Source organism: Myotis brandtii, unplaced genomic scaffold, assembly GCF_000412655.1.
Source record: "Myotis brandtii unplaced genomic scaffold, ASM41265v1 scaffold995, whole genome shotgun sequence".
NCBI classification, from domain to species: Eukaryota; Metazoa; Chordata; class Mammalia; order Chiroptera; family Vespertilionidae; genus Myotis; species Myotis brandtii.
In genome coordinates this window covers 730673-755291 of record NW_005372150.1, presented here as the reverse complement: position 1 = coordinate 755291, position 24619 = coordinate 730673, and the positions used below count along the sequence as shown (strand labels likewise).

The 24619-nt window shown below is 50.1% G+C and overlaps 1 protein-coding gene across 4 annotated transcripts in view; it reads left to right on the top strand.

Moving 5' to 3' along the window:
• NUP210 (nucleoporin 210kDa) overlaps nucleotides 1–24619 on the top strand; it is a 120105-nt gene that overhangs the window by 27083 nt on the left and 68403 nt on the right. For all 4 annotated transcript variants that reach the window (XM_014533634.1, XM_014533633.1, XM_005886617.2 and 1 more), the window contains exons 4-13: nucleotides 1410–1506; nucleotides 5035–5185; nucleotides 6958–7090; nucleotides 10834–10992; nucleotides 11572–11640; nucleotides 13537–13643; nucleotides 14292–14432; nucleotides 15489–15626; nucleotides 16988–17143; nucleotides 18861–19059. In XM_014533634.1, the coding sequence (XP_014389120.1) occupies nucleotides 1410–1506; nucleotides 5035–5185; nucleotides 6958–7090; nucleotides 10834–10992; nucleotides 11572–11640; nucleotides 13537–13643; nucleotides 14292–14432; nucleotides 15489–15626; nucleotides 16988–17143; nucleotides 18861–19059 (1350 nt within the window). The remainder of the gene's footprint in view (nucleotides 1–1409; nucleotides 1507–5034; nucleotides 5186–6957; nucleotides 7091–10833; nucleotides 10993–11571; nucleotides 11641–13536; nucleotides 13644–14291; nucleotides 14433–15488; nucleotides 15627–16987; nucleotides 17144–18860; nucleotides 19060–24619) is intronic.

Sequence of the window (24619 nt, the reverse complement as noted above, 5' to 3'; positions counted from 1 at the left end):
TTATGAACAACAAATACACATCTATCAACAAGTGAATATAAAAATCAAGTGAATAAATAATCTAATGAACAGTATGAACTGGTGATTGAAATAGAATCAGGGACATAGAAAGGGAATGGACTGACTATTCTTGGGGGGGGGGAAAGGGGTGTGGGGGGTGCAGGAAGAGATTGGACAATCGTGCACCTATGGATGAGGACAGTGGATGGGGAGTGAGGGCTGAGGGTGGGGTGGGAACTGGGTGGAGTGGAGTTAGGGTGGGAAAAAAGAGGAACCAATGTAATAATCTGAACAATAAAGATTTAATTAAAAAAAAAATAAGTGCCCTGAAAAGTAATGACAGTGACAATTTTGTGGAACTTTTGATAAGCACTGTTTAACTTGACCTCTGAAACCTCACAGGAGGTGTGGGGTACAGTATCCCAGCCCTCTCTCACTCTAAACACCATGCCCTGTGTGCTGGAAAACGCCTTTCTAGGCTCCAGGTGCTCTGCTTTGGGGGCTGGACAGGCAGGGAATATAGATGATGGGGGTGGAGTGGATGTGGGACGATAGGGTGTGGTGGGGAATGTGGCACACCTGTGATCATGTCCCTTCTAGAGAGGCTGAGCCAGCTAGCTACTGCTCACAGGAAGGAATAGAGCCCAGGAGCTTGGACCTTCAGACTTTTCTTTTTTTTTAAAAAAAAAATATTTTATTGATTTTTTTTACAGAGAGGAAGGGAGAGGGGATAGAGAGTTAGAAACATCGATAAGAGAGAAACATCGATCAGCTGCCTCCTACACACCTCCTACTGGGGATGTGCCCACAACCAAGGTACATGCCCTTGACCGGAATCGAACCTGGGACCCTTGAGTCCGCAGGCTGACGCTCTATCCACTGAGCCAAACCAGTTAGGGTGGGCCTTCAGACTTTTCAAGAGCAAGGCCAGCTGCACATGGCTTCCCATCAGCCCCACCCTGGAGCCCAGGGGTCTCAGTGTCAAGGGGAAGAGACAAGAATCCCCCAGCCATGTGAAGCCAGCCAGCAGGTCGGGGATCTGCCTCTCCCCTGAAGTTTCTTTCCCTGTTTAGGGAGGTGGTAGGAGGAATGAATGAATCAGGCCTCGAGAGCTGCTGCCTAAACTGTAAAGTGCTTATAGGCGCTAGGGGTGATGGTGTTACGCACTACAATGAACCTGCTGTGAGCAAAGGGGGAGGTACAGCGGGAAGCACACAACGTTCATCTGAGACAGGTCTGGTTTCACATCCCAGCTTGGCCCTTCACAGCCTCGGGACCCTGATCCTTTAAGCCTCAATTTCCCACTGCCCTCACTCCTCCTTTGCAGGGGCCTGAGGACTTTCCCTTCCCTTGGCCCCAGGGAGTTAACTCCAGCATGTTTACCACCCTTCCCCCATCTGCTCTTATAGGGAACACATTCAGCACCCTGGCTGGACTGGTCTTTGACTGGACAATCATGAAGGACACGGAGGCCAGCCGCTTCTCCGACTCCCACAGTGCACTACGGTGAGAACTACCTCTCCTGTGAAGGGAAATGGGAAAGGGTGTCACTTGGCTCTGAGCGGGCTGGGGGCTTTCATCGTAGTCATTGCTGCTGTCAGTGAGGGGCGATTGCCAGTATGCCAGCCAACATTCCCTGGGACTGATTTAGGAAAAAGTGTTTTGGCCCACACAGTTGTGTGGGAATTTTGATGCTTTTGCAGCCCATTGGGTGTGTTCTGTGAGCATTTATCAAGGAGGCTGAGTGTCCAACTATAAAAGAGAAAACTTGTCCCTGGTAATGGGGTACAGGGAAGGGTTCTGTGTGTCCCCAGAGGGCAGTCTTCTATTGGGGGACGGTTAATGGGGAGACAGGTTCCACCTAAGAGGACATTCTCGGATACAAGAGGCTGTGTTCCCAGCACCAGAGTACAGATGGATTCCTCACCTATCTTGACTCAGTCACTCCTCCCAATAGCTATGTGGGCTTACGTAACATGATTTTCTCCACTTTTCAGACAGAAACTGAGAGTTTGAAGCCTTTTGTCTCATATTAGTAAATGGCGTAGATAGAGTTTAAACCAGGTCTATATAAATCTTCACTATGAATATGGTAGCCACCACCTCATCCTGGCTGTTTGCATTTATGTTAGGTAGAATGAGGAGCCCAGGTCTTTAGGTACACTAGCTGCATCTGTGGTGAGTATCACTGTGCAGTCAGTGGCTACCACCTGTGGACCTTCTAGAGAGGCTGAGCCAGCTAGCTACTGCTCACAGGACAGCATGGGTGTGCATCCATCACACCCACAGGTTCTCTGGGCCAGTGGGACAAAGACCCAGGCCTGGGCTTTACCTCGGTGATACTACATTGCCTCATGCTTTATCAAGTATGTTTTAAAAGAGTATAATCCCTCTGGGGGCAGGAAAACTTAATTTTTAAAAATGTTGCAGCCATTTTCAGTCTATGGAAAAGTTGCAAGTACAGTACAAAAGGCGGTTTCCCTAAACCAGCGATTTTCAAGCAGCGTGCCGCAAGAATTTTTAAAACATGCAATAGCTGAATGGTTAGTCAGGGGCACGTTTCCTTAGATCATCAAGTAAAAAAATGACAACAGCCAACCCAACAAAGCCATCTGGTGTGAATGAATCAAAATTATAACTCTTTTTTGTCAAATTGGCAAAAATTATAACATGGCTTTTGATGTGCCACAGAATTTTAGTAATTCGTTTATGTGCCACGAGATGACAAGGATGAAAATTGCTGCCCTAGAAGAGCAGGTTTGCCAGCCTGTCGCCCCATCACCCTGAGGACTTTAATGTGCACTTACTGCCACGAAGGGCACTCCCTGCGTTTCCACAGCATACTCACCAAAATCTATAATCATAAAAGCGTAATATGCTAATTAGACGAGATGTCCTTCTGGACATCCTTCCGGACAACCTTCCGGACGAAGCCAGAGCTGAAAGGGAAGCCCAGGTCTTGGGTGCCTGCTGGCAGCTGGAGTGAAGCCCGGGTCCTGGGTGCCTGCCAGCGGCCAGAGGGAATCCGGTGCTGGCAGCCTAGGGAAGGAAGGCCTACTCTTGCATGAATTTTGTGCATCGGGCCTCTAGTTAGGAAATAAACACTGATGCATACAAGACTTCATTCAAATTGACCAATTATTCCAGTTCCATCCTTTGTGGCAAAAACCCAGCCCAGAGTCCCTCCATGTTGTCCTGTCACTTAGTCACTATCAGCCTGGAACTGTTTCATGGATCTCAGTATGTGTGAAGACTGCAGTCCAGTTATGTTGTAGGAGGTCTCTCATTTGGGGTTTGTTTAATGTTCACTCCCAATTAGACTCAGAGCTTTGCATCTTTGGCAGGAATATAAAAAAGATGAGATTCTGTATTCTTCTAATTGCATCATGTTACGATTTTGCTGGTCCATCACTGATGTTGATGTTGGTCCATCACTGTCATCACTTGGGTTGGGTGTCTGCCAAAGGCCCCAATATGAAGTCACTTTCTTACCCCCTTGCAATTTGCAATTATTTTGTGGGGAGCTAAGAGTCCAGTATTTATCCCTTTAAAGGTCTAGCTTAGGGCTGTAGGACACACCCAGGCATGGCTCACAGCATCTCCTGGCAGACATCCTTGTGTCCTGACCCTACACCCCTAGGCACCCTCCTGGGCAGAGCTCTTCCTGGGACTGGGACCATCAATGTGTTACCTGGAAGAGCTCTGGAATTGCTGGTATCTCATAAAGCCTGGGACATGGGCTTGGCAGTCAAAGGTCTGGATTCCAGTCCCGACCTGGTCACTTCCTGCCTAGGGTCTTAGTGAAGGAATGTGACCCTCTGAGCATCAGCTTCCCTCTGAGGGTGGCCCTGTGGGTCAGCACATGGACCATGTTCAGAGCCCCTGCTGGGCCTGTGCACACTAGATGTTCAGGGAATGCTGGTTCACGGGCCCTTTCTGTGCAGACTACCAGGCTTCATGCAAACAAAGATCTGGACCAGGGTCCATGAATGTGCAATTTTCATAAGGATGTTGGTGAGTCTGATAAGGAAGTTTCAGGGACACATTTCTAAGCAGCACCAACTAGGGCAACACCTCTCATTTTAGCACGTGGTACCTACCAGGAGTCCTTTCTGTGCCACTGGCCTGTTCTCTGCCACAACAGGCCCCTGAGCTCCCAGTCACCCCATATCTGAGTCCACAGCTAACTGAAATCCCAGGTACTAAGGCGTATTGGAACTAGTGTATTGGGTTTTCATTAAACTCAGCATATGACACCTAGTAAGATAGGACAAGGAGATAGATCATGGTGCAGTACAGCACCCAGCAGACCTCGGGGAGAAGGAAAGCATCTCCAGTGGATGGCTCTTGTTCAGGAAGAAAGGTGGGCTTCTTTATAAATCACAGGCTGTAGGTAACAGACTGTTTCAAAAGGGTCCCTTAAGCCAGCCATACTTGCCAAACAACACTCTGGGGAGACCCCACACATCTCGACTTCTCTCCCCACCTGGGCGTTCCCCCACAGCCCAACCCTAAAAAGGATAAGATGTGATATGATTCCCTAGTCCTGATGCATTGGGTCATTGAGACTCATTTCCCAGAGGCAGGAGCTAGCCCAGAGGTGGACCGGAACATGGCAAGTGGCCCTGGGGAGCCTGATGGGCATTTTTGACATCACCCTGGCTGAGTCTGTTGTCTGGGGCCTGCTTCTTAGTCTCCATGGGCCTCATCTTTCACATCTGTGAGAGTGAAGCATTTCTACTAAGTGGGTGATCCTCAAATTTCAGTGTTTATAATCACATGTAGATTTTGATAAAATGCAGACTGCCAGGCTTCATGCAAACAAAGATCTGGATCAGGGTCCATGAATGTGCAATTTTCATAAGGATGTTGGTGAGTCTGATAAGGAAGTTTCAGGGACACATTTCTAAGCAGCACCAACTAGGGCAACACTTCTCATTTTAGCACCTGGTACCTACAGGAGTCCTGATAGACAGTGGATGTGTGAGGTTCTTTGGTTCCACACATCAGGTCTGATGACATGTGCTTTTCCAGAATCCTCCCATTCCTGGAGTCTACCTACACACCTCCTTCCTATATATTAGAAATGGAGAAGGTGGCCAAGCAAGGGGACACCGTCCTGGTGTCCGGGATGAAGACCGGGAGCGCCAAACTCAAGGCTCGCATCCAGGAGGCCGTGTATCAGGTGGGCCTGGGCGCGGGAGGTGCTGGGCTTCCTGGGGAGGGGGCAGGATGCCTGTTCACCCCATATACACATTTCCTCATGGAAGTGAGATGCCCTGCCGTGAAAGTTTCACTGTCATGAAAGGGGAACTTCAAGGTGTGATTCCATGTTTTTGTTAGTTTGGTTTGGGTTTGGGGGCCACAGCTTAGCGAGAGGTAGTTGAGGCACCAGAGTGCACCATCTGGAGTCACAAAGCATTTGTTCCATTCTCAGTTTTGAAGGAGGTTCAGGAGCACTGGGATTTTCATTAATTAGCTTACTTTCAACAACTACCCCCTGTGCAAATATAGGGACACATCCAAGCACTGGGGACTCTGCGAACAATCCTGAGTTGCCCTCCATGCTGTCTCTTCCTGTGCCCAACAGAAGCCCTGAGACTGGCGGTTCCATTTGTGAAGGACTAGTGCTCCTCACCCTCCCTCCACCCCCAGTGTTGCCCTGGCCTCACCAGCACCTACTTTTCCATCAGTGCCTCGTTTTGAGAGGGGTACAGTAGGAAAAGGGTGGGTTTTGTCACAGTCCTGGCTCTCTCCAGATTCTTGTGGGAAGATGTCTGCCCTGCCTGCAAACTGCAAACCGGAGCTCTTCCTTTTGTTGGCCTGGTTCCTGGGTCACAGGCAGACAGGTAGTGTTACTTCATCTGCCTTTTAATCTGCAAAGTGACAGATGACAGAAACCTCCCCACATTCAGACTCTTTGGCAGATTAGCCAGTAGTTTGGGAGTCCTGGAGGGTTTTGGAAACATGGGAAGTGCCATGGCACAGGGCTGACCCTACAGGACTCTGCTCTTTGGAAACAGTTTGCCTCTTAGGATCCTGGGCCCTGGTGTGGTGTGCAGGGCTGAGATGGACAGGCCCTTTGTCCTGCCTGTGTTGGTAAAGGGCTTCCCTGCCTGCCTTTCTGGGAGGCACCCACCACAAAGCCTGGCCCAAGGGAGGGGCTCTGTATGTTCTTTGATTTTTCAATAAGTCAAGGATATTATTTAACTTATTGTTAAGCCAGGAAACCTGTAAAATGTTACAGCTGAGTCAAAAGAGAACCCAAATAATTTATGAATAGATGCCAAGCTGGTCAATATCCATTGGGCGGTAATCATTTGCCCCCCCCCCCCGCCCAGGGAAAATGGGTTTCCATGTCTGTGGATGGGAATCATCTGCTTTGCCATCAGTTTTGTCCAACTTGCAGAGTTGCCAAGCAGTGAGATGGCAATGGAAGGCACGGCCCCGTAGGACCCAGTGGCGATGGTGCACTGCAGTCCACACAGGTGGTCTTTCTCCCACTCAGAGTCACTGAGGAAGAGGCCTTAGTGGGGCTTCATGTTGGTCAGGGACGGGCCCAGAAGCAGGGGCTGAGTGCTCTCAGGGACACATGCCTCCCCTTTTCACGTTGGCCTCAGGTTTCCCAACCCTTCTGTGGAGAGAGCCCCTGAGCCCCTGGTGACCACAGTATCCATGAAAATCACTCCTGGCTCCTCACTTCGCATTCTGTTTAATTTTTATTGTTGTGAATTGAGCTGTAACACACTTAGAGGGAGCGCTGAATGCATGCTTGCGGCACAAGCGCGGCTCCCCTGGGGCTTTGGGATCCGAAGGCATTGCCTCATTCTTTCACCCCTACCTTCCCTGTCCTCACATGAACATACTGAAATGTTCTAAAGGTTCCTTCTCTTGGCCACACCCACTCTCCTGTCCCTGACCCCACCTCACCTGTTCTACCCTCTTCTTTATGCCAAGAATGTCCATGCTGCAGAGGTGAGGCTACTAATTTTGGAGAATATCCTTCTGAACCCAGCTTATGATGTTTACCTGATGGTGGGGACCTCCATTTGCTACAAGGTGCAGAAGATCAGGCAAGGAAAGATTACAGGTGAGTCACCGACTCAGGTAAAACATACATAATATAACATTTACCACGTTAACAGTTCAGTGGCATTAAGTACACTCACATTGTTCAGTAACCATCACCACCATCCATCCACAGAACTCTTCATCTTGTAAAGCTGAAACTCTGTCCCCATCCAACACTCTCCACCCCCTTCCCCAATCCACTGCTTTCTGTCTCTATGAATTTACTTCTCTAAGTACCTCAAATAAGTGGAATCAAACAGTACTTGTTTTGTGACAGGCTCATTTCATGTAGCATAGGTCCTCTAGGTTCACCCATGGTGTAGCACGTGTCAGAATGTCCTTCCTTTTTAAGGCTGAATAATATTCCATTGTATAGACGGACTACATTTTGTTTACCCAGTCATCCTTCGGTGGATGCCTGGGTTGTTTCCATCTCTTAGCTATTGTGAATAATGCTGCTGTGAACATGGATGTGCAGATATCAAGTTGAGACCCTGCTTCCAGTTCTTTTGGGTATTTATCTGTGAGCTTCACATTGGACTGGGTTCTACCCTTGGTTTGCCATCCATTGCTGAGCAGCCTTTGCAAGCCATCCCCCCCTTTTGAGACTCATTTTCTCCATCAGAGCCCTTGAGGCCTTTCTGCCTGCTCTGTGAGGGCAAATTGAATGGATGGACATAGATTTGTTCTGGAGTTTCAAAGAGCTGTGTACATGTGATACATTTCATATAGTGAGTGTTCTTAATGCAGCACCAATCCTACTAAGAATTATTATTATTATTGTCATTTTGTTTAGCATTTACACGTTTCATGGTTAGAGCACAGGGTGTCAAGAGTCTCTGGAACAAGAGTGTTGCACTCGGGGACCATCATTTGAGGGCCTGGACCTGTGTCTGGGCAGGTGCCTCCCCCAGGTTAGGGGCTGCATGCCTGTGATGCAGGGTGCTGTTTAAGAAGCTGCATGCTTCAGCTTTCAACCAGCTTGGTTGAAAAGACAGCACCTTAGCTGAGAGGAGTATTACTGTGTGGCACCCTTAGAAGGCCACAGAAGCCAAGAACAGGCCACTCCTGCCTCTGGGCCTGGCTCTCTCTGACATGGGGTGCACCCTGAGAACATCCCCACAGTAGGATCGGTGAGGGAGAAGAGGGCTCTTAGTACTTATAGCAGGTGTCTATGTTGCTTGCAGGGTGATGTTTCTACTCAGTCCTGTTGGCGTTTGGATTGCTTGCAAACATGATGGGCACAGTAACCAAATTATTAGACAGAACAAAATGTGGGAAGGACATGCTGGCTGATGGAATTGGTATCTGAGAAAGACTTGAGTGATTGGAATGGTGGGATTTATTGACATAAAGTGTCCTGAGGTTTGGAAAACCAACTGCATGGGTGAATGGATGTGGGCCGGGTTCCTGTGTCAAAGACAATGTTGGAGGGACTTAGAACCCAGTCCACCCTTGAACCATGGCTGCTCAGAACTAAAGCACACTGGTTGCATGAGCAGGGGCTGGAGTGAGCCCATGCCAAAGCAGGAAGTGAGCCCATGCCATCCTGAGCTCAGGCCACCACCCAGCAACTCCATGGTCATCCCTGGACCCTACCTGGGGCAGGGGACTCTGACAATTAGAAGCACGTCTGGAGAGCCAGTGGGAGGGGTCAGAGACCATGTTTCCTAGGAGAATGTAAGGGCAGCCTTGAGGATGGCCATCTATTCTCTGCAATATGTCTGATCTGGGACCCCAGGAACAGTGGACAGTGACCCTTAACATCTGAAAAGCCTCCCATATTCAGGGCCTCTGACAAGTAGTGAGCCTGCATTATAGGAGGTATTTAAGGAGTCTGTTAGGCTCCTCCTCATTTTTATCATTTTAAGGTTTTGTATATACATAGTAGGGCAAAAGTAGGTTTATCATCTTTCATATGGCAGTAATATAATGATTTATAAATAGTAATACAAGAATGGAGGAGATAAGGGGGGAGGACAAAATGAAAGAAGGTGAAGGGATTAGCCAAAGAACATATCTGCATAACCCATAGACACAGACAACATTGTGGTGCTCGCCAGAGGGAAGTGAGGGGCTTGGGTAGTTGGGTGGAGGTGGGCAAAGGTGGGGAGAATGGGGACATCTGTAATAGTGTCAACAATTAAAATAAAGTTAAAAAAGTAAGAATAAACTGTTTCACATGCTCACAACTGTAAACATACTTTTGTCTGGTCTGTATAGTTATGTCTGAGTTGTGCAAGGTCCCTCGAGAGTCAGTATATTCATTTGGAGAACTTTAGACAGGGAGGCAGCTAGTGCTTCAAAAAGCAGCGTAAAGGAAAGCTGCTCTACTGAGTGAGCAGTGGCACCATCTCATTTTACTATGACCTGCATCCTTGACACACTGTGGCCACATGCTGAACACGGGTGCATACTCCGCTCAAATCACAACAGCGCTGCCGGACTCCCCAGTTAGAGGCAAGGAAATGAGCAGTGTACGCACTTTAAGTGACTCAGCCCTAGGCCAGAATCACCTGGCGGGCCTGTTCACAGCACTGGGGCCACCCCCTGAGTTTGCTTCAGCAGATCCCCATCCCCAAGGGCCCACTATGTGAGGTTCCCAGGTAAGGCTGCTGGTCCAGGGACCACACGTTGAGAACCCTCTGCTCTAGGGTAGAATCTTGGGGACTAATCAGAACACACAAAAGATTCCCCAGTACAGGAAATGGGCAAGTTGCCTTCCTTCAGATTCATTCTGAAGGCTGCTCCAGCTGAAATTTCTCCCAGGGCTGAGCAGGGAAGTTGTCCTGCATTGTCTATGGCCTCTTTCATCTCTTGCTGGATGGCTGGAACATGCCCACTCCTCCTGGCCTTGGTGAGTGGGTTACTTGACAGGAAACTGGCGGAGAGGGCGTGTCAGAGTGGTGAGACTCGAGACTCGGTGGTCTCAGTCCCGGTCTCAGTCCCAGGTCTGTGGGACCACTCCCAAGCTTCTCATTTCATTTCCACAGCACTCATTTCCACAGCACTACCATCTCGAGATGCAGGCATCGGGAGTGCCTGTTTCAAGGGTTGCTGAGGGACAAAATGGGGTAATGTGCACATACTAGTGGAACGTTGGCTCAGTCCCACACCATCTTGGTTTCCTGGTCAGCAGTAGCCGCTTAGATCAAAAGTGCTTGTGCGGGAGATTGACAGAGAGGGTAGGTTCTGTCAGCTGTTATTTCCCAGGGAAATTGTTTTCATCCTGGCCCCGCTGAGCTAGTTCTCTCTACAACACAGCATGGAGCAGGGAAGTATTGATGATGGTCAGGATTAGCAACAGAGAAGATTCTTTGCATATTCTAGACTCAGCTCCCCAAAGCATGTGGCACACCACGGACCAGCACCTTTTCTGGAAACTTCCAGGGGATACCCAGCCCAGGGAGCCCCATCCGGACTCTCGGTGCAGCAGAGTGCACTTCTGCAGTGAACACAAAAGGGCCTTGATATTCCGCAAGCAGGAGGCCCTGTGACAGAGGCTGTGCTAAATTTTAAAAAGCAGCATTTGGCAGCCTCAAAAAGCTGATTGCCTCTAGGATTCATGAAGAGTGTCAGCTTTCTCCACAGGCATGGGAAATAATACTAAAACTTAAAGTGTTGAAAAAAATAAGCAAAAAAATATCATGTAGCTGTACTGGCAGCAGGGATTCAGGGTGCGGTTGACACATCGGCTCCTGACGTTTCCTATCTTCTCGCTCCCTCTCTCCCACCTGGCTCTGTTTGGGTTTTGGTGGCCAGAACTCTCAATGCCTTCAGATCAGTACCAACTGCAGCTTCAAGACCACATCCAGGGCCCTACGGGAGACCCCAGCCGGCCTGTGGCTGTCTTGGCTCAGGACACAACGACGGTCACTGCCGTGCAGCTGGGACAGAGCAGCCTGGTCCTGGCCTACAAGAGTATCCTTTCCTTGGGCCAGCACGCCCCGTGCAAGTCCTCAGTGCGGGGACTATCCTTTCCTCAGACCAGCATGCCCGATGCATGTCCTATGCTCAGGGGATCTGCTGTTTGGAAGGGGAGTCTTTTTCTCCTTGGAAGCTGGGCTAGGCTAAAAATAGCCCTGTTTTCCCTCAAGGTCTGAAAATCAGAAAGATTGCTCACCTCTGTGGGTAACTCACTGGAGAAGCTCCCGCATGGGAGCTGGTTGTGGGCCTGGAGCCTCACTCCCAACTCCAGAACGCCTGCGATCTCTTCTAAGGGGCTGGCTGAAGCTGTTTCCACAATGGTGTCATCCCTTGTCTCAGACTTGGGGTGTCTGTGTGCCTCCAGTGTCCTCTGCAGAGACCCCCTTTGCTGGTGTAGGAAGCACGGAGTGACTCTGATTCTGGAAACGGCTCTGCCCCACTTGACACCAGGCAGGGAAGTTTCCCTCCCTCCTCTGTCCATGTGGTGGGTGATGGGAGCCATCCTACCCATGCTGAAGCCTGCCAGCTGGTTTACTTACCGCCTTGTGTTTTGTTCCTTAATGAGGAATTCAGGTATCCGTATGCAGGGTGCTTCCAGGTTACCTAACAGCACCATCTACGTGGTGGAACCCGGATACTTGGGTGAGTGTGAGCATCCTAGGTCCTGGATGCTGTTCTTTTTTTATTACATGAGTTAGGAAAATAAAATAAAAGTAACAACTCCCCAGAGGATGCTTCACTCTGACCAGCTCAACCAGCTGGGAGGCCTGGGGCCATCAGCACCCACCTGCCCTTGCCAGGGCTGCTCCTCAGTCCTTCCCCTGTCCGAACCCAGAATCTGTCAGAGGCTAGATGGGGTCAGGGAGGTGGCCAGCTCGTCAGGGAGAGAAATGGGATAGGGTAGAGTGGGGAAGGGCTTTGTCTCTCGCTGGCTTTCATAGCAGGGCTCTGTCCAGACCTGATCATGGCCATGGACATTTGGAGGTGAGAAGGGCCCCTGAGGTACCATGATAGTTGGTAGATGTCTCCTTGGTAGGAAGGGGAGGCTTTTGTCAGGAGGAGGGGGGGAACCCATAGCCATGGGTACAGCCAGTGCCTGGGAGCTTCCATGACAGATGAGGACTTGAGATGTGTCCGGGACACTCTGGGTCACCAATGCAATACTTCTTTTGGTCTGGGCTTGCTCACCTGTTGAGTGCAGTGACATGGTGCAGCAACCCCAAAGTTTTCTTGTGTGCTGCCATGTCAGATTGCTGTTTGGTGCAGACCTCTGTGGATGATGTGGTGACACCAGGCAGGATGGCCCTGCGTGTCTTAGGAGCTCCACTTACTTAGAAATGCCTCCTTGGCATCTCCCAGCTGTCTGGTCTATGCTGGGCAGGGTGTTCCAGAAGGCAGACAGGATTCTTGGTGCTTGGTGTTGTGGGGAGAGGCCAGCACAGCAGGCAGTGACAGGACAGCTGGGAGGGTTAATGAGAGTGCAGAGAAAGGCTTCAGGGATATGCTAATTGAGGCAGGCCTTTTCTAAGAAGCTGCTTTTGCTGGTGGGTCATCATGGCTCAGAGAGCAGCATGGGTAATGGTGTGGAGGTGAGAAAGCACATAGCATCACAGGGGGCAACAGGCAGCTGGTGTGGCATCTACTGTGGGAACAAAGCAGGGGGCCTGGAAGCAGTGCAGGCTCACTCGGGGAGTGTACCCAGTGCCAGGCCTCACGCAAACCTGTGCATTTAGAATGTAGATACAATGTGGGTTCAGAGTGCAGCCCTAGGGTAGACTCAGAGTATAGCCTTACTGTGGGGTCAGAGTGTAGACCCACTGTGAATTCAGAGCATATACCTACTGTAGATTCAGAGTATAGCCTCACTGTGGATTCAGCGTATAGCCTCACTGTGGAGTCAGAGTATAGCCTTACTGTGGATTCAGACTGTAGACCCCCTGTGGATTCAGAGCATAGACCTACTATGGGTTCAGAATATAGACTCACATGGATTCAGAGTGGGCTTACTGTGTATTCAGAGTATATATCAGTATGGGATTTTGACTTACTATGGACAGGGTCAAGTTTGAGTGAGTATTGAGCAGTCAAGCGTGGGATTGTCCTGGGGAATCTTAGAGATCAGCTCAGGTTTGTAGGGCTCAGCGCTGAAGCCCAGCATCAGATCCCACAGTCATTAACAGCTGGACTTTTTCCATGGAGGAATATAGGTGAGCGGTTGTGGGCTATCTAGGTGAGTGCTATGGGGCCCTTCCAGTGAGCAGTTATAGGTCTCTCCAACTGAGTGGTCTAAGCTCTTCCAAGTAGGTAGTTGTGGGCCCTCCAGGTAAGTAGATGTGAGTCGTCCAGGTGAGTGGTTGTAGGTACCTTTAAGTTGAGCATTTGTATGTCTCTTTAGGTAAGTGGTCTGGGCCCTTCCAGATAGGTGGTTGTGGGGCCTCCAGGTAAGCAGTGTGGGCCCTCGTGCTAATGGTGCTTGGTCCCATCCTGTATGTCCCTGTGGCCTGAGTCATCAGATGCTGCCACTTGCCTTTCTTACAGGATTCACAGTCCACCCTGGTGACAGGTGGGTGCTGGAGACTGGACGCGTATATGAAATTACCATTGACGTGCTTGATAAGTCTGGCAACAAGGTCTACCCATCTGATGTGAGTGCCTGCCTAGGGTCCTGGGGTGGGGATGGGGGCAGGGATGGGGAGGTGGAATAGCTTCTAAATGAGCTGCCCCCAAAGAACAGGGTTCCCCATGCAGGCAGGCTGAGTTCAGGAACTTCCTAGTGGTACTGTTAGGCCTACAGGAGGCACTGTGTGGGATCCCTGGGGCATCTCGAGGACCAGTACACCTGTGCATCTGCACCCCACAGACTCACTCCCACAGAGCTGAGCAGGAGAAGAGGCTACAGGCAGCAGGATTGAGGAAGTGGTGGTGAGGAGGTGGTGTCTGCCAGCTGTGATTAGCTGTAAGGGTTTCAGTGTCCTTTACTGTATTTGGTGGTGTCCTTGCTGGGACCTCAGGGCCTATGAAAGCTGACTGTAGGCTTTTAGCTCCCAGGAGCCCCACGGGGTAACTATAGCAGGAGCACTGGGTCGTCAGGTCAGGTGGGGAGGGAAGCCCGGGAGGGGTCAAGGCCAGCGTGGGCTTTGTCCAGCTTGTCTGCTGGCTTTTGGAGGCCTGCGAGCCTTGGGGCCCTTCGCCTGGCCTGACTGCTGCTTTCAGGTCACATGGCTTCTGGCCTGCATCTGACTTTCCTGGGTTGTCTGAGAAGCACCTCTCACCCACCCTGCCTCGCCTTCCAGAACATCCGCATTGAAACTGCACTTCCCTCTGAGTTCTTTGAGGTGCTCTCTTCTTCAAAGAATGGGTCATCCCATCAGGTCAGGCCAATAAAGAGAGGCCAGACGGCTGTGGAGGCAGCCCTCACCTCCGTGGTAGATCAGGTAAGTCGGCGCCCCACATCCACCTTCTGTGCCCCACAGGCAGAAGTGTTCACCCAGGCTGGATGGGAGCCCTGGGGAGTCAGGGACCCAAGCTCGACAGTTACCTTGAGGGTCCCTCTCTCTCTGGGCTCACAAAGGATGTCTGGGGGCAGCTTTGGGCTCTTCCTGTCACCTGTCCTCACACCAGGCCAGAGGCCCTCTTCCTCTGCCAGCCCCCTGTAAGAGTGAGCCTGCACCTTTGGGAAGAGGCCAGAACTCTTGCTGAGGAACAGTGTTGGGCCCCTGTATCCAGCTGCACCAACCAGGAGCCACCAGCATCCCTTTGGCTGTTTTGGCTGTGGGTCCTTCAAAGTCTCTTTTATTTTTAAAGTTTTTACATATACATATTTTTTAAATTTATCTTATCATTGAGAGTATTACAGATGTCCCCTTTTTCCTATTGATCTCCTCCACCCCTCAACCTCCCCACCCCCCCAACTCCAAGACCTTCATGGTACTAGTGTCTGTGTCCATGGGCTATGCATATATGCATATACGTATATACGTTCTTTGGTTAATCTCTCCTCAGCTTCAAAGTCTTTTCATTTTTTCCTGTACTTAAAAGGCCAATCAGTTTTAGGTGGGAGTAATTCTTTACTGATGGGAACATTGGCATGACTGTTCTCATCTGCCTACCCTGCACCAACCTCTAAGAGGCAGTAGAAAGAAATGGCGTGTGGACCGCACTGCAATTCCTACCCAAATCTTCCCTGGGGGCTTTGGGCGAGTTGCTTTAGCATACCACACCTCAGTTTTCCCATTGTAAAGTGGGGATACCCACATCCATTCTGTCAGGGGGTCCCTGAGGATGAAGTCAAGCAGCATTTACTCCAGTGGTCATTATAGAGCCGCACAAAGCCATCTCCAAGGAGATGGAGAGGCTGCAGGTTATCTGGCATTTCCTTCCCACTCCCCCTTCGTGTCTGATCCCCAGGGAGGGGCAGGGGTCTGCTTGACTGGGAAAACTGCTGCAACCTGGTTGTCATGGTGATGTGGGGCACCCTCATCCCCTTGTAGGATGGAGGGGTCCACATGTTACGAGTGCCTGTGTGGAACCAGCAGGAGGTGGAAATTCACATCCCCATCACCCTCTATCCCAGCATCTTGACATTTCCGTGGCAACCAAAGACAGGCGCCTATCAGTACGTGATCAAGGTAACTGGGAGCCCCAAGTCTGGCTGCACTCTTTTGGGCGTTTCCATGGGATTGAGACTTTTAGGACATTATGTTTCATCTAATATTATCTTCTAGGTTGGGTTCTAGGGGCTGGAGAGAATTTAAAATCAGAGAGTCTTTATTCTTTATTTCTGAGGTTTCTATCACAGCTGTACATTTTGATAATCAGAAAAAAAAAACACCTGAAAAATAGAAAGTAAAGCAAAATAAAGAAAACCTGGAATACCGATATAACTTCCATATGCATTTGGTGTTTTTTTTAATTATTGATTTTAGAAAGAGAGGAAGGGAGGAAGAAAGAAGGAAAGACAGAAACATTGATTTGTTGTTTTATTTATTTATGCATTCATTGGTTGATTCTTGTATGTGCCCTGACCAGGGATCGAACCTACAACCTTAATGTATTGAGACAATGTTTTAACCAACTGAGCTACCTGGCCAGGGCCACATACATTTGTTTTTGTAAAAAAATTGTTTTCCCAAAGCAGTGTAAATATTCGTAGAGAAAAAATTGAAATGTAAGAGAAAATGTCTCCAACCCTGTTATTTACCAAGTGTTCTTGGGCATTTGTCAGCATGGACTGATTGATTCCTTTGGGCCTTTTGAGCCCTTGAGGGCAGCGTGTTCCCCATCAGTCCCCACCTCCCTGGCAGTGATGACAGGTGTCCTGTCTGTGCACTGGTGCCCACTGCCAGGTGTGTCACCGTCCTGGCCCCTCTTGGGTTCTAAGGTGGTGGCCCCTGTTCTTGAGAGCTGGCGGACTGTTGTTTACTTCATAGCAGATGGCTAGGAGTGGGCAGGGGTGTGTGCTGGGAGGGAGCGTTGTGTCTGGTCAGAGGCAGCATCCTGCACCGGGCCCCATGGCCTAGGGTCCATCCATTCCAGCCTGGGCTCTGGGAGGTACCCCTGGGCTGTGGGGCCACTGTCATGGACATGTGGGTATGTGTACGTCAGCCACAAGGTCCCTAGAATGTGAGGACTAGACCGGGGTAGAGTGGAGAGAGTGAGGCGTGGAGGCAGCCTCCAGTCAGGCATGGGGTGGATGACATGTTTTTCCTTGCAGTGGGGGACACTGATGTGTGAGTAGGTGTGAGTGGGGGGTGAATGTGAGTGGGTGTGTGTGAAGTAGAGAGAGGCCATGCGGGTGCACTGATTAGATGATGATTTTTTTCCCCTAGGCCCATGGCGGGAGTGGGAACTTCAGTTGGTCTTCATCAAACTACGGTGGGGGACACTGATGTGTGAGTAGGTGTGAGTGGGGGTGAATGTGAGTGGGTGTGTGTGAAGCAGAGAGAGGCCATGCGGGTGCACTGATTAGATGATGCTTTTTTTCCCCTAGGCCCATGGTGGGAGTGGGAACTTCAGTTGGTCTTCATCAAACTACATGGTTGCCACAGTCACCGTCAAGGGTCTGATGACCACAGGCAGTGACATGGGACTCAGTGTGATCCAGGCTCATGATGTTCAGAACCCGCTCCATTTTGGGGAGATGAAGGTAAGACCTCAGGGGCCAGGACAGCCCAGGGGGTGATGTCTAGGCCTCAGGCTTAATTCAGAATCACCCTTTAGCCCTTGGTCTTATACTTAGTGTTGACAACAGGTGAAGTGGTAGTGGATCAGGCCCTAGCCCTGCCCTTGAGGAGCTCCCAGCTGCATCAGGGAGATGGGAATGGCATCCCGCACCAGGCAGGGGATGGGACCAGAAGGGCCAGGGTCAACATAGCTGGAGTTTTTCGAGTGGAGACCAAAGAACACAGAACACAGGAGATAACCAAATGAGCTATTCTAGAACATTTGCCAGACCTAAAACATACGACTCTCCAAATTGGAAGGGTCGCTGACTGTCAGGTTGTAAGTGCCCAGTGAAAGGAAAGCCCAGGACTCCAGGAGACCCGGCCCAGCCTCTCTGCTTCTTGTTCAGATACAGTCAGGAGTCCCCTGTCCCCGGGCTCCACACCTGGCTTTTGACCCTAAGTGATGTGGGATCAACTCACTCAGCAAAGGCCACAGGTGAGAGTGGTCATCTGCAGCTGAGCCTGGTGGCCTCCTGACCCCACTTCTTTCCTTCCTCCCTGAACCTTTCATTACTTCACTTAGGGCAGAAATTGAAGGTCCATTCATGATGTGTCTAATACTGACCTTCTCTTATATTATTTGGGATATTGTTGATAGGCTATTTTGTCTTTTTATTGTTACACAAACACACACATCCCTACCTTAAAATTTAAGTTTCATATGAAGAGGGTTGTAATGGAGACCCTTTAGCTACAGCATAATTGTGAAATATTTGGATAAACTCTAACCACCTTGCCCATCCCCATCTCCCAAGCTTCTTCATCTCAGTAAATGTGCCACCTTCCACCCAGTTACTCAGCCAAAAGACAATTCCCTGATGGGCAGTGTATAATGGTTAGAGCCTGGCTCTCGGGGCTGGACTGCCTGGGCCAGACACCACCATGCTTCAGCCCAGATAGGTTCTTTAACCTCCCATGCCAGTTTCTTCATCAAGTATTGAGATTGGTAATAGAACCTTCTTAACAAGGAGACTGAGAGGAGTCAATGAGTTAGCAATATTCTCCTAACTGAACCTGGAGTCTGGTAAGTTTTGTTTATACAAAGATTGTTGTTTTTTAAAATATATTTTTATTGATTTCAGAGAGGAAGGGAGAGGGAGAGTGATAGAAACATCAATGATGGGAGAATCATTGATCGGCTGCCTCCTGTGTGCCCCACACTGGGGATCGAGCCCACACCTGGGCATATGCCCTGACTGGGAATAGAACTGTGACCGCCTGGTTCATAGGTCGACACTCAACCCACTGAGCCACACCTGCTGGGCAAAGATTCATTGTTTTTGATGATGGCTCTCTCTCACCCTGTACACTGCCTTCTTTATATTTTTCCAATGTGCTGAGGTGGTACATGCCTCAGGATCTTTGCTCGGACCATCTCTTTTCCCAGAATGTCTTTCCTCCAGACTTTTGTGGCTCTCAGATCTAAGCTCCTACATCACCTTTTCAGAGAGGTCTTCCCTGACGACTCTATCCCTGAACATTACCTCAGTCCCCAGCACACACCCGCATGCCCCTCAGGCTTGGTCTTCTCACTGATATATAGTTGGTACCCAGCACACAGTACTGTTAGTAAGTCCGAGCAGCAGGCCTTTCCTCTCCCATGGAGCCTGATGACCTAATCAACTCCCTGTCTTCCAGGTGTATGTGATTGAGCCCAGAGGCATGGAGTTCACCCCATGCCAGGTGGAGGCACGAGTGGGCCAGACCCTGGAGCTGCCCATAAGGATCAATGGCCTAATGCCCGGCGGGGCCAACGAGGTGGTCACCCTGAGCGACTGCTCCCACTTAGACTTGGTGGTCGAGGTGGAGAACCAGGGCGTATTCCAGCTGCTTCCAGGTAAATTAGCACTGATGAGCAGGTGCCAGATAGCAGTGGGTTGACGCCTTATGTTCAACATGGGCTGCTCTAGGCTCCTAAATACAGTGGGGCCTTGACTTACGAGTGTCCCGACTAACGAGTTTTTTGAGATACCAGCTGTCTCTCTGCCGATTTTTTGCATTGAGTTGACAGAGTAATTTGAGTTAACGAGCTCCTTAACGAGCTCGGAACGAATTAAACTCATAAGTCAAGGCCCCACTGTAGAGGGCTTGAGGCAGCAGGGGTCACAGCATGAGAAATGGCATTTGTCTCCTTGTGCTCCATCAGCAATGGTCTGATTTGGATCTTACCTGCCTTGTGACCTATTGTGTCACTGTGCTCTCTCAGCCTGTTTCCACATCTCTAATGCGATATCATACTAAATAGAATTGCATGTCACAGTGCCTATTGCAGCACCTGGACTGTAGTAGATGCTCAGAATACACTGTTGCCCACCTGGCGTGGCTCAGTGGTTGAGCATCAACCTATGAACCAGGAGGTCACGGTTCGATTCCCAGTCAGGACATATGCTCTGGTTGCGGGCTCGATCAATGATTCTCTCTCATCATTGATGTTTCTATTTCTCTCTCGCTCTCTCTGCCTTCCTCTCTGAAATCAATAAAAATATATTAACAAAAATAAAAATAAATAGGCCATGAATTAAACGTCACTGCTCTCCATCCATCCAGTCCCCTTTAAAGAATACACTGTTGATAAGGGGATTTGGTTAGGGACAGAATCACAACACCTTTGAGACATGTGTGGTCTAGCCCTCCAGAGCCATCAGCGCCCCATGCAGGGTTTGGGGGGGGGGTGGTGTCAGTGGTGTTGGTGGCAGTGAAAGCTTATTAATTTATAGGGTGTCAGCCCTGCCAGGTACAGGTAAGTGAGCCTCTGTGTATGCCCTCCTTAGACTTCACAACCATCACAGGAGGAGGAACTGGTGTTGGGCCATGTGTCAGATAAAGAGACTGAAGCTGTGTAGCCATCCAAGGTCACAAAGGGCACAGGGTGTGATGGTATGCAGATCCGAGTATGTCTGGGATACTGATCTGAAGCCTCAGTCCTCCAAAAAGTGGGTTTTGCAGGGAAGTCAGCTCAGGGGCAGCAGAGAGCTCCTCTTCAGTGTGCAGATGAAGAAAAGCAAGGACTGTTGAGCCATTGAGGAAGGACTAAGGTTTGAGCAGGGGTGGAAGTAACAGGGAAACAGGGAACAGCATTCAGTGCATGGGGCTCCTGAGGTGGGCATGTCCAGGGACGTGGGCACACGCATTGGACCTGGAATGGCTGAACTTGTTGAATCCTGAATTGTGGAGGGCACTGGAGGGCTTGGACCTCAGTGTCCAGGCAGTGGGGAGCCACTGACGGTCTGTGAGCAGAGCAGTGTGGCTTCATCCTGATGGGGCTGGGAAGCCCAGTTGGCAGAGGTGTTTGTAGAGTGGCCCGAGGTGCTGAGCAGCTTTTCACACCAGCGTCACAGCGTGGCTACCCATGGAGCCCTGTGAACTCGGAGCTGCGCAGAGGAAGGACAAGCTATGCCAGGTCCTCTCTGACCATCCAGGAGAACCAGCTGTGGGAGATCTTAAGTGTTCTTGGCGAGGCAACAATTTAGGGTGGAGGAAAACATTAGCGCGTGGGAGAGTCCTGCTGGCGGCAGGGAAGAAGCCTGCCTCCCAGTCCCCCACAGCTGTCCTGGAGGGGAATCGGCAGGCTCAGCCCAGGCGCTGGGTAAGCATCCAGGAGTCCAGGAATAAAGGACAGGCCTTGGAATTCCACACTCCTGGGTCTGAGCACCCCTTCTTCAATATTGGCTGAGTTGCCCAACCTCTCTGAGCCTTGGATTCTTCATGTATAAAGTGGGGATACCGGCCCCTTGCCTGCTGTGAGGGTTACAATGAATGTCCCTCAGCCCAGAGCCGGGGTTTGGTCCTGAAGACAGCAGCGGAGACAAGTCCTGTGGCAGCAAAATTTCCCTTAGAAAGCTCCTTAAGTGTCCCCCAATGTAGAGTACATGTGGCTTTCTGGAGGCTTGTGGTAGGGACCAGGTAACATGAGAAGCCTAGTCAGGGTAGAAAGGCGATGGCATCATGGAAATCCGTGGGATTCAGGACCAGATGGGGCCAGTAGATTGAGTGACACCTGCCCTAGGGCACAGGAGGCTCATGGAAGAGAAACATGAGAACCGATAGGATCCCAGTTAGGCTGACAGGGTCCTTCTCTTTCTCCGTCTCCCCCCCTAAGTGCAGGTCCTTGGTCTTGACCAAGTTAAGACACACCTGATGGAACTCAAGCCCTGGTTCTTGGAAAGGGCTTGACCAGGATCCCAGGCAACACCCCTACCAGCAGCATTTGAGTAATTTGGGGCCTTACCCTCTTCCTGCTGGACTTGCCACTGGGATCCCATTTCTGCCTTGTCCTCATCATGGAAGCCCCCTTAAGAGCCCCTTGGGGTTGTGGGTGTTACTGTGAACTTCTTCACGGAGCCCCCAGGATTGGGCTTGACCAGGTTGACCTCTGGGGGTGACAACCCCACAGCTCTTGTCCCCACCCCAGCCCTTTCTCTGTTCTCAGACTCAGCTGATTTCTAGCCCCTTGTTCACTGAGCACCTCCCAAGTGCTATGCCCTGGGGTCCCCTGGTTACCATGAGAGCTGTGGTCTCACCTTCATGGCCTTTACAGTCTAGTAAGACAGATGGTGCAGTGGGCAGGAGTGGTGCTGAGACAGTGTGCCAGTGTGGGAGCAAGGGTCCTGGGGGCTCTGTCTCACTCCTGGCCGTGAACCCACCAAAATGCCCAAACACGTTCCCCAGAAGAGATGTGCTAAAGAAAGTGCCTACGCCAGTTTGGAGGGGTGCAGGAAGGCTGAGACCTGAAGGATGGGACTGGGAGGAAATGGGAAGAATATTCCAAGGAGCAGGAAGAGTGTTGTAAGCCTAGAGACAAGAAAGGATGTGGCACACTCCGGCTCCTGCCAGGTTGGGGCAGGTGGGCCTCCACTTTCCAGGGCAGGTCCTTGGCACCAGAGTAAGCCCCTTGGGGCTCCATCTTCAGCATCTTCCTACAAAGGGCCCACCTCCCTACTTATAATTCAGAGTCACGTCCAGATAAACGTTTGTGCAGACTCCTTGTACCTGACTGGAAGACAGCAGGGTCCATACTCAGACCCATCATTTCCCTGTTGTTTTTGTGTAATGTGGACACAGATGGCCCATTTGGCAGTTTCAGTTTTCAGGAGCTCCTGGGCTCTGCCTGTGGACTCTGGCCTGCCCTTCTTGGTGGGCACAGCAGTGGCCATTGGCGAAACAGCATGCATTGAAATGTGTCCTGCCGAAACCGGTTTGGCTCAGTGGATGGAGCGTCGGCCTGCGGACTGAAAGGTCCCGGGTTCGATTCCGGTCAAGGGCATGTGCCTGGGTTGCGGGCACATCCCCAGTAGGAGATGTGCAGGAGGCGGCTGATCGATGTTTCTCTCTCATCGATGTTTCTAACTCTCTGTCTCTCTCCCTTCCTCTCTGTAAAAAATCAATAAAATATATTTAAAAAAAAAAAAGAAAAAAAAAAAGAAATGTGTCCTAAGGGTGGAGGAGATTGTTCTCAGATGTCCACAGCAGCTCTTTGACTAATTGCTCCAAACTGGAAAGAACCCAAATGCTGATCAACTGGTGAATGGATAAGCAGACTGCGGGACATCCTGGCAGTGGAGAACTTCTCAGCAATGCAAAGGAAGCAAGCCATTGATCACGCAGCAGCATGGCCAAGTTTAAAAAATACACTGCATGAGACGAGCCAGACATGAAGAGTGCAGTTTGTGGATGTGTAGTGTGAGGCAAACCGGTCCATGTGGAGACTGAGTGTAGAGCAGTGGTTGCCAAGGATGGGGTCTAGGGGAGGAGGGTGACTGCTCATGGGTATGGAGTTTCTTGCTCGGGGTGAAATGCTCTAAAATTAGTGGCGATAGTTGCACAACCCCATGAATATGTTAAAAACCACAGAATTGCATGTGCATTTTAAATGGGTGATTCTGCAGTATGTGATTTATATTTCAGTAAAACTAGTATTAAAAAAAACTAAACTATGGTGGAAAAAATCAGAATGGTATAGTGATGGCCTGTAGGGGAGGAGTGGCTGGGGATTGCCTTGGAAACCACTGAGGGACCTGGGGCGGTGGGGATGGTTCTGTACGTGGGGGATTAGGGCTTCCAGATAGCCAGAATTCATGGTCTGGTCTGTGCATTTCACTGTGTGTAAATTTGATTTTTAGAAAAACAGAACCATAAAGAAATATTAAACTGTAGATAATTACCTGTTTGATAAAGTATTTAGAATGAAGTATTCTGACACCTGCAACTTACTTTTAAATGCATAAAAAATAAGATCAGCCCTGGCCGGTTTGGCTCAGTGGATAGATCATCAGCCTGCAGACTGAAGGGTCCCAGGTTCAATTCCAGCCAAGGGCATATGCCCGGGTTGCGGGCTTGATTCCTTCCGCCCCCCCAGTAGGGGGCGTGCAGGAGGCAGCCAGACAGTGATTCTTTCTCATTGATGTTTCTATCTCTCTATCTCTCTCCCTTCCTCTTGGAAATCAATAAAAATATATATAGTTAAAAAAATAAGATCAATTGGTCAATGGGTAGGGGATGGATAGATAATGCAATAACAGAAATAAAGCAAAATGGTAATTGTAGAATCTAGGGGGTGGCAATATGGGGTTTCACAATATAATTTTTTCTAAAAGTTTGGAAAGAAAACAATAGAACTCTGCTATACTCCCACTAGAATGGCCTTTTTTAAAAAGGGTGGAAAATACCAAGTATTGGCAGGGATGTAGCATGGCCTTTAGAAATAGTATAACTTGTTACAACCATTTTGGGAAAGGTATTAGGCAGGAATGTTGAAAGCTGAACATACGCATGATCCTAGGCAATAGGGATAAGGGGTGCACATATGGCATTCTTAGGGACACACTCAACAGAAAGGCCGAAATATGTCCACCCGAAGAAACATACACCGAAAGAAATGTTCTCAGCAGCGCTGTGTGCCATTGTGCTGACCGGGAACAGCCCAGGACTTTGCAGTAGCATGGAGAAATCTACTCTTCACACAACAGAACCATGTATACAAATATGGATAAAAGATCTACAACATGCATAACATAAGGAGGGATCTCACCATCCACAATTAGTTGAAGAGGGCAGACACAAAGGAGTGTAAGCTCAGTGGATCCCTTTATATAAAACTAGAGGCCCGGTGCACAAAAATTTGTGCACTCGGGGGGCAGGGGAGGGGGGTCCCCCAGCCCGGCCTGTGCCCTCTCGCAGTCTGGGACCCCTCGGGAGATAACGACCTGCTGGCTTAGGCCTGCTCCCGGGTGGCAGAGGGCAGGCCCAATCCCTAAGTGCAGCCCCTGGTCAGGCTCAGAGCAGGGCCGATTGGGGAGTTGGGGCGCCGCCCCGTCATGCACAGAGCAGGGCGGATCGGGAGGTTGCAATGCCACCCTCAGTCACGCTCAGGGTAGGGCCGATTGGGGGGTTGGGCCACC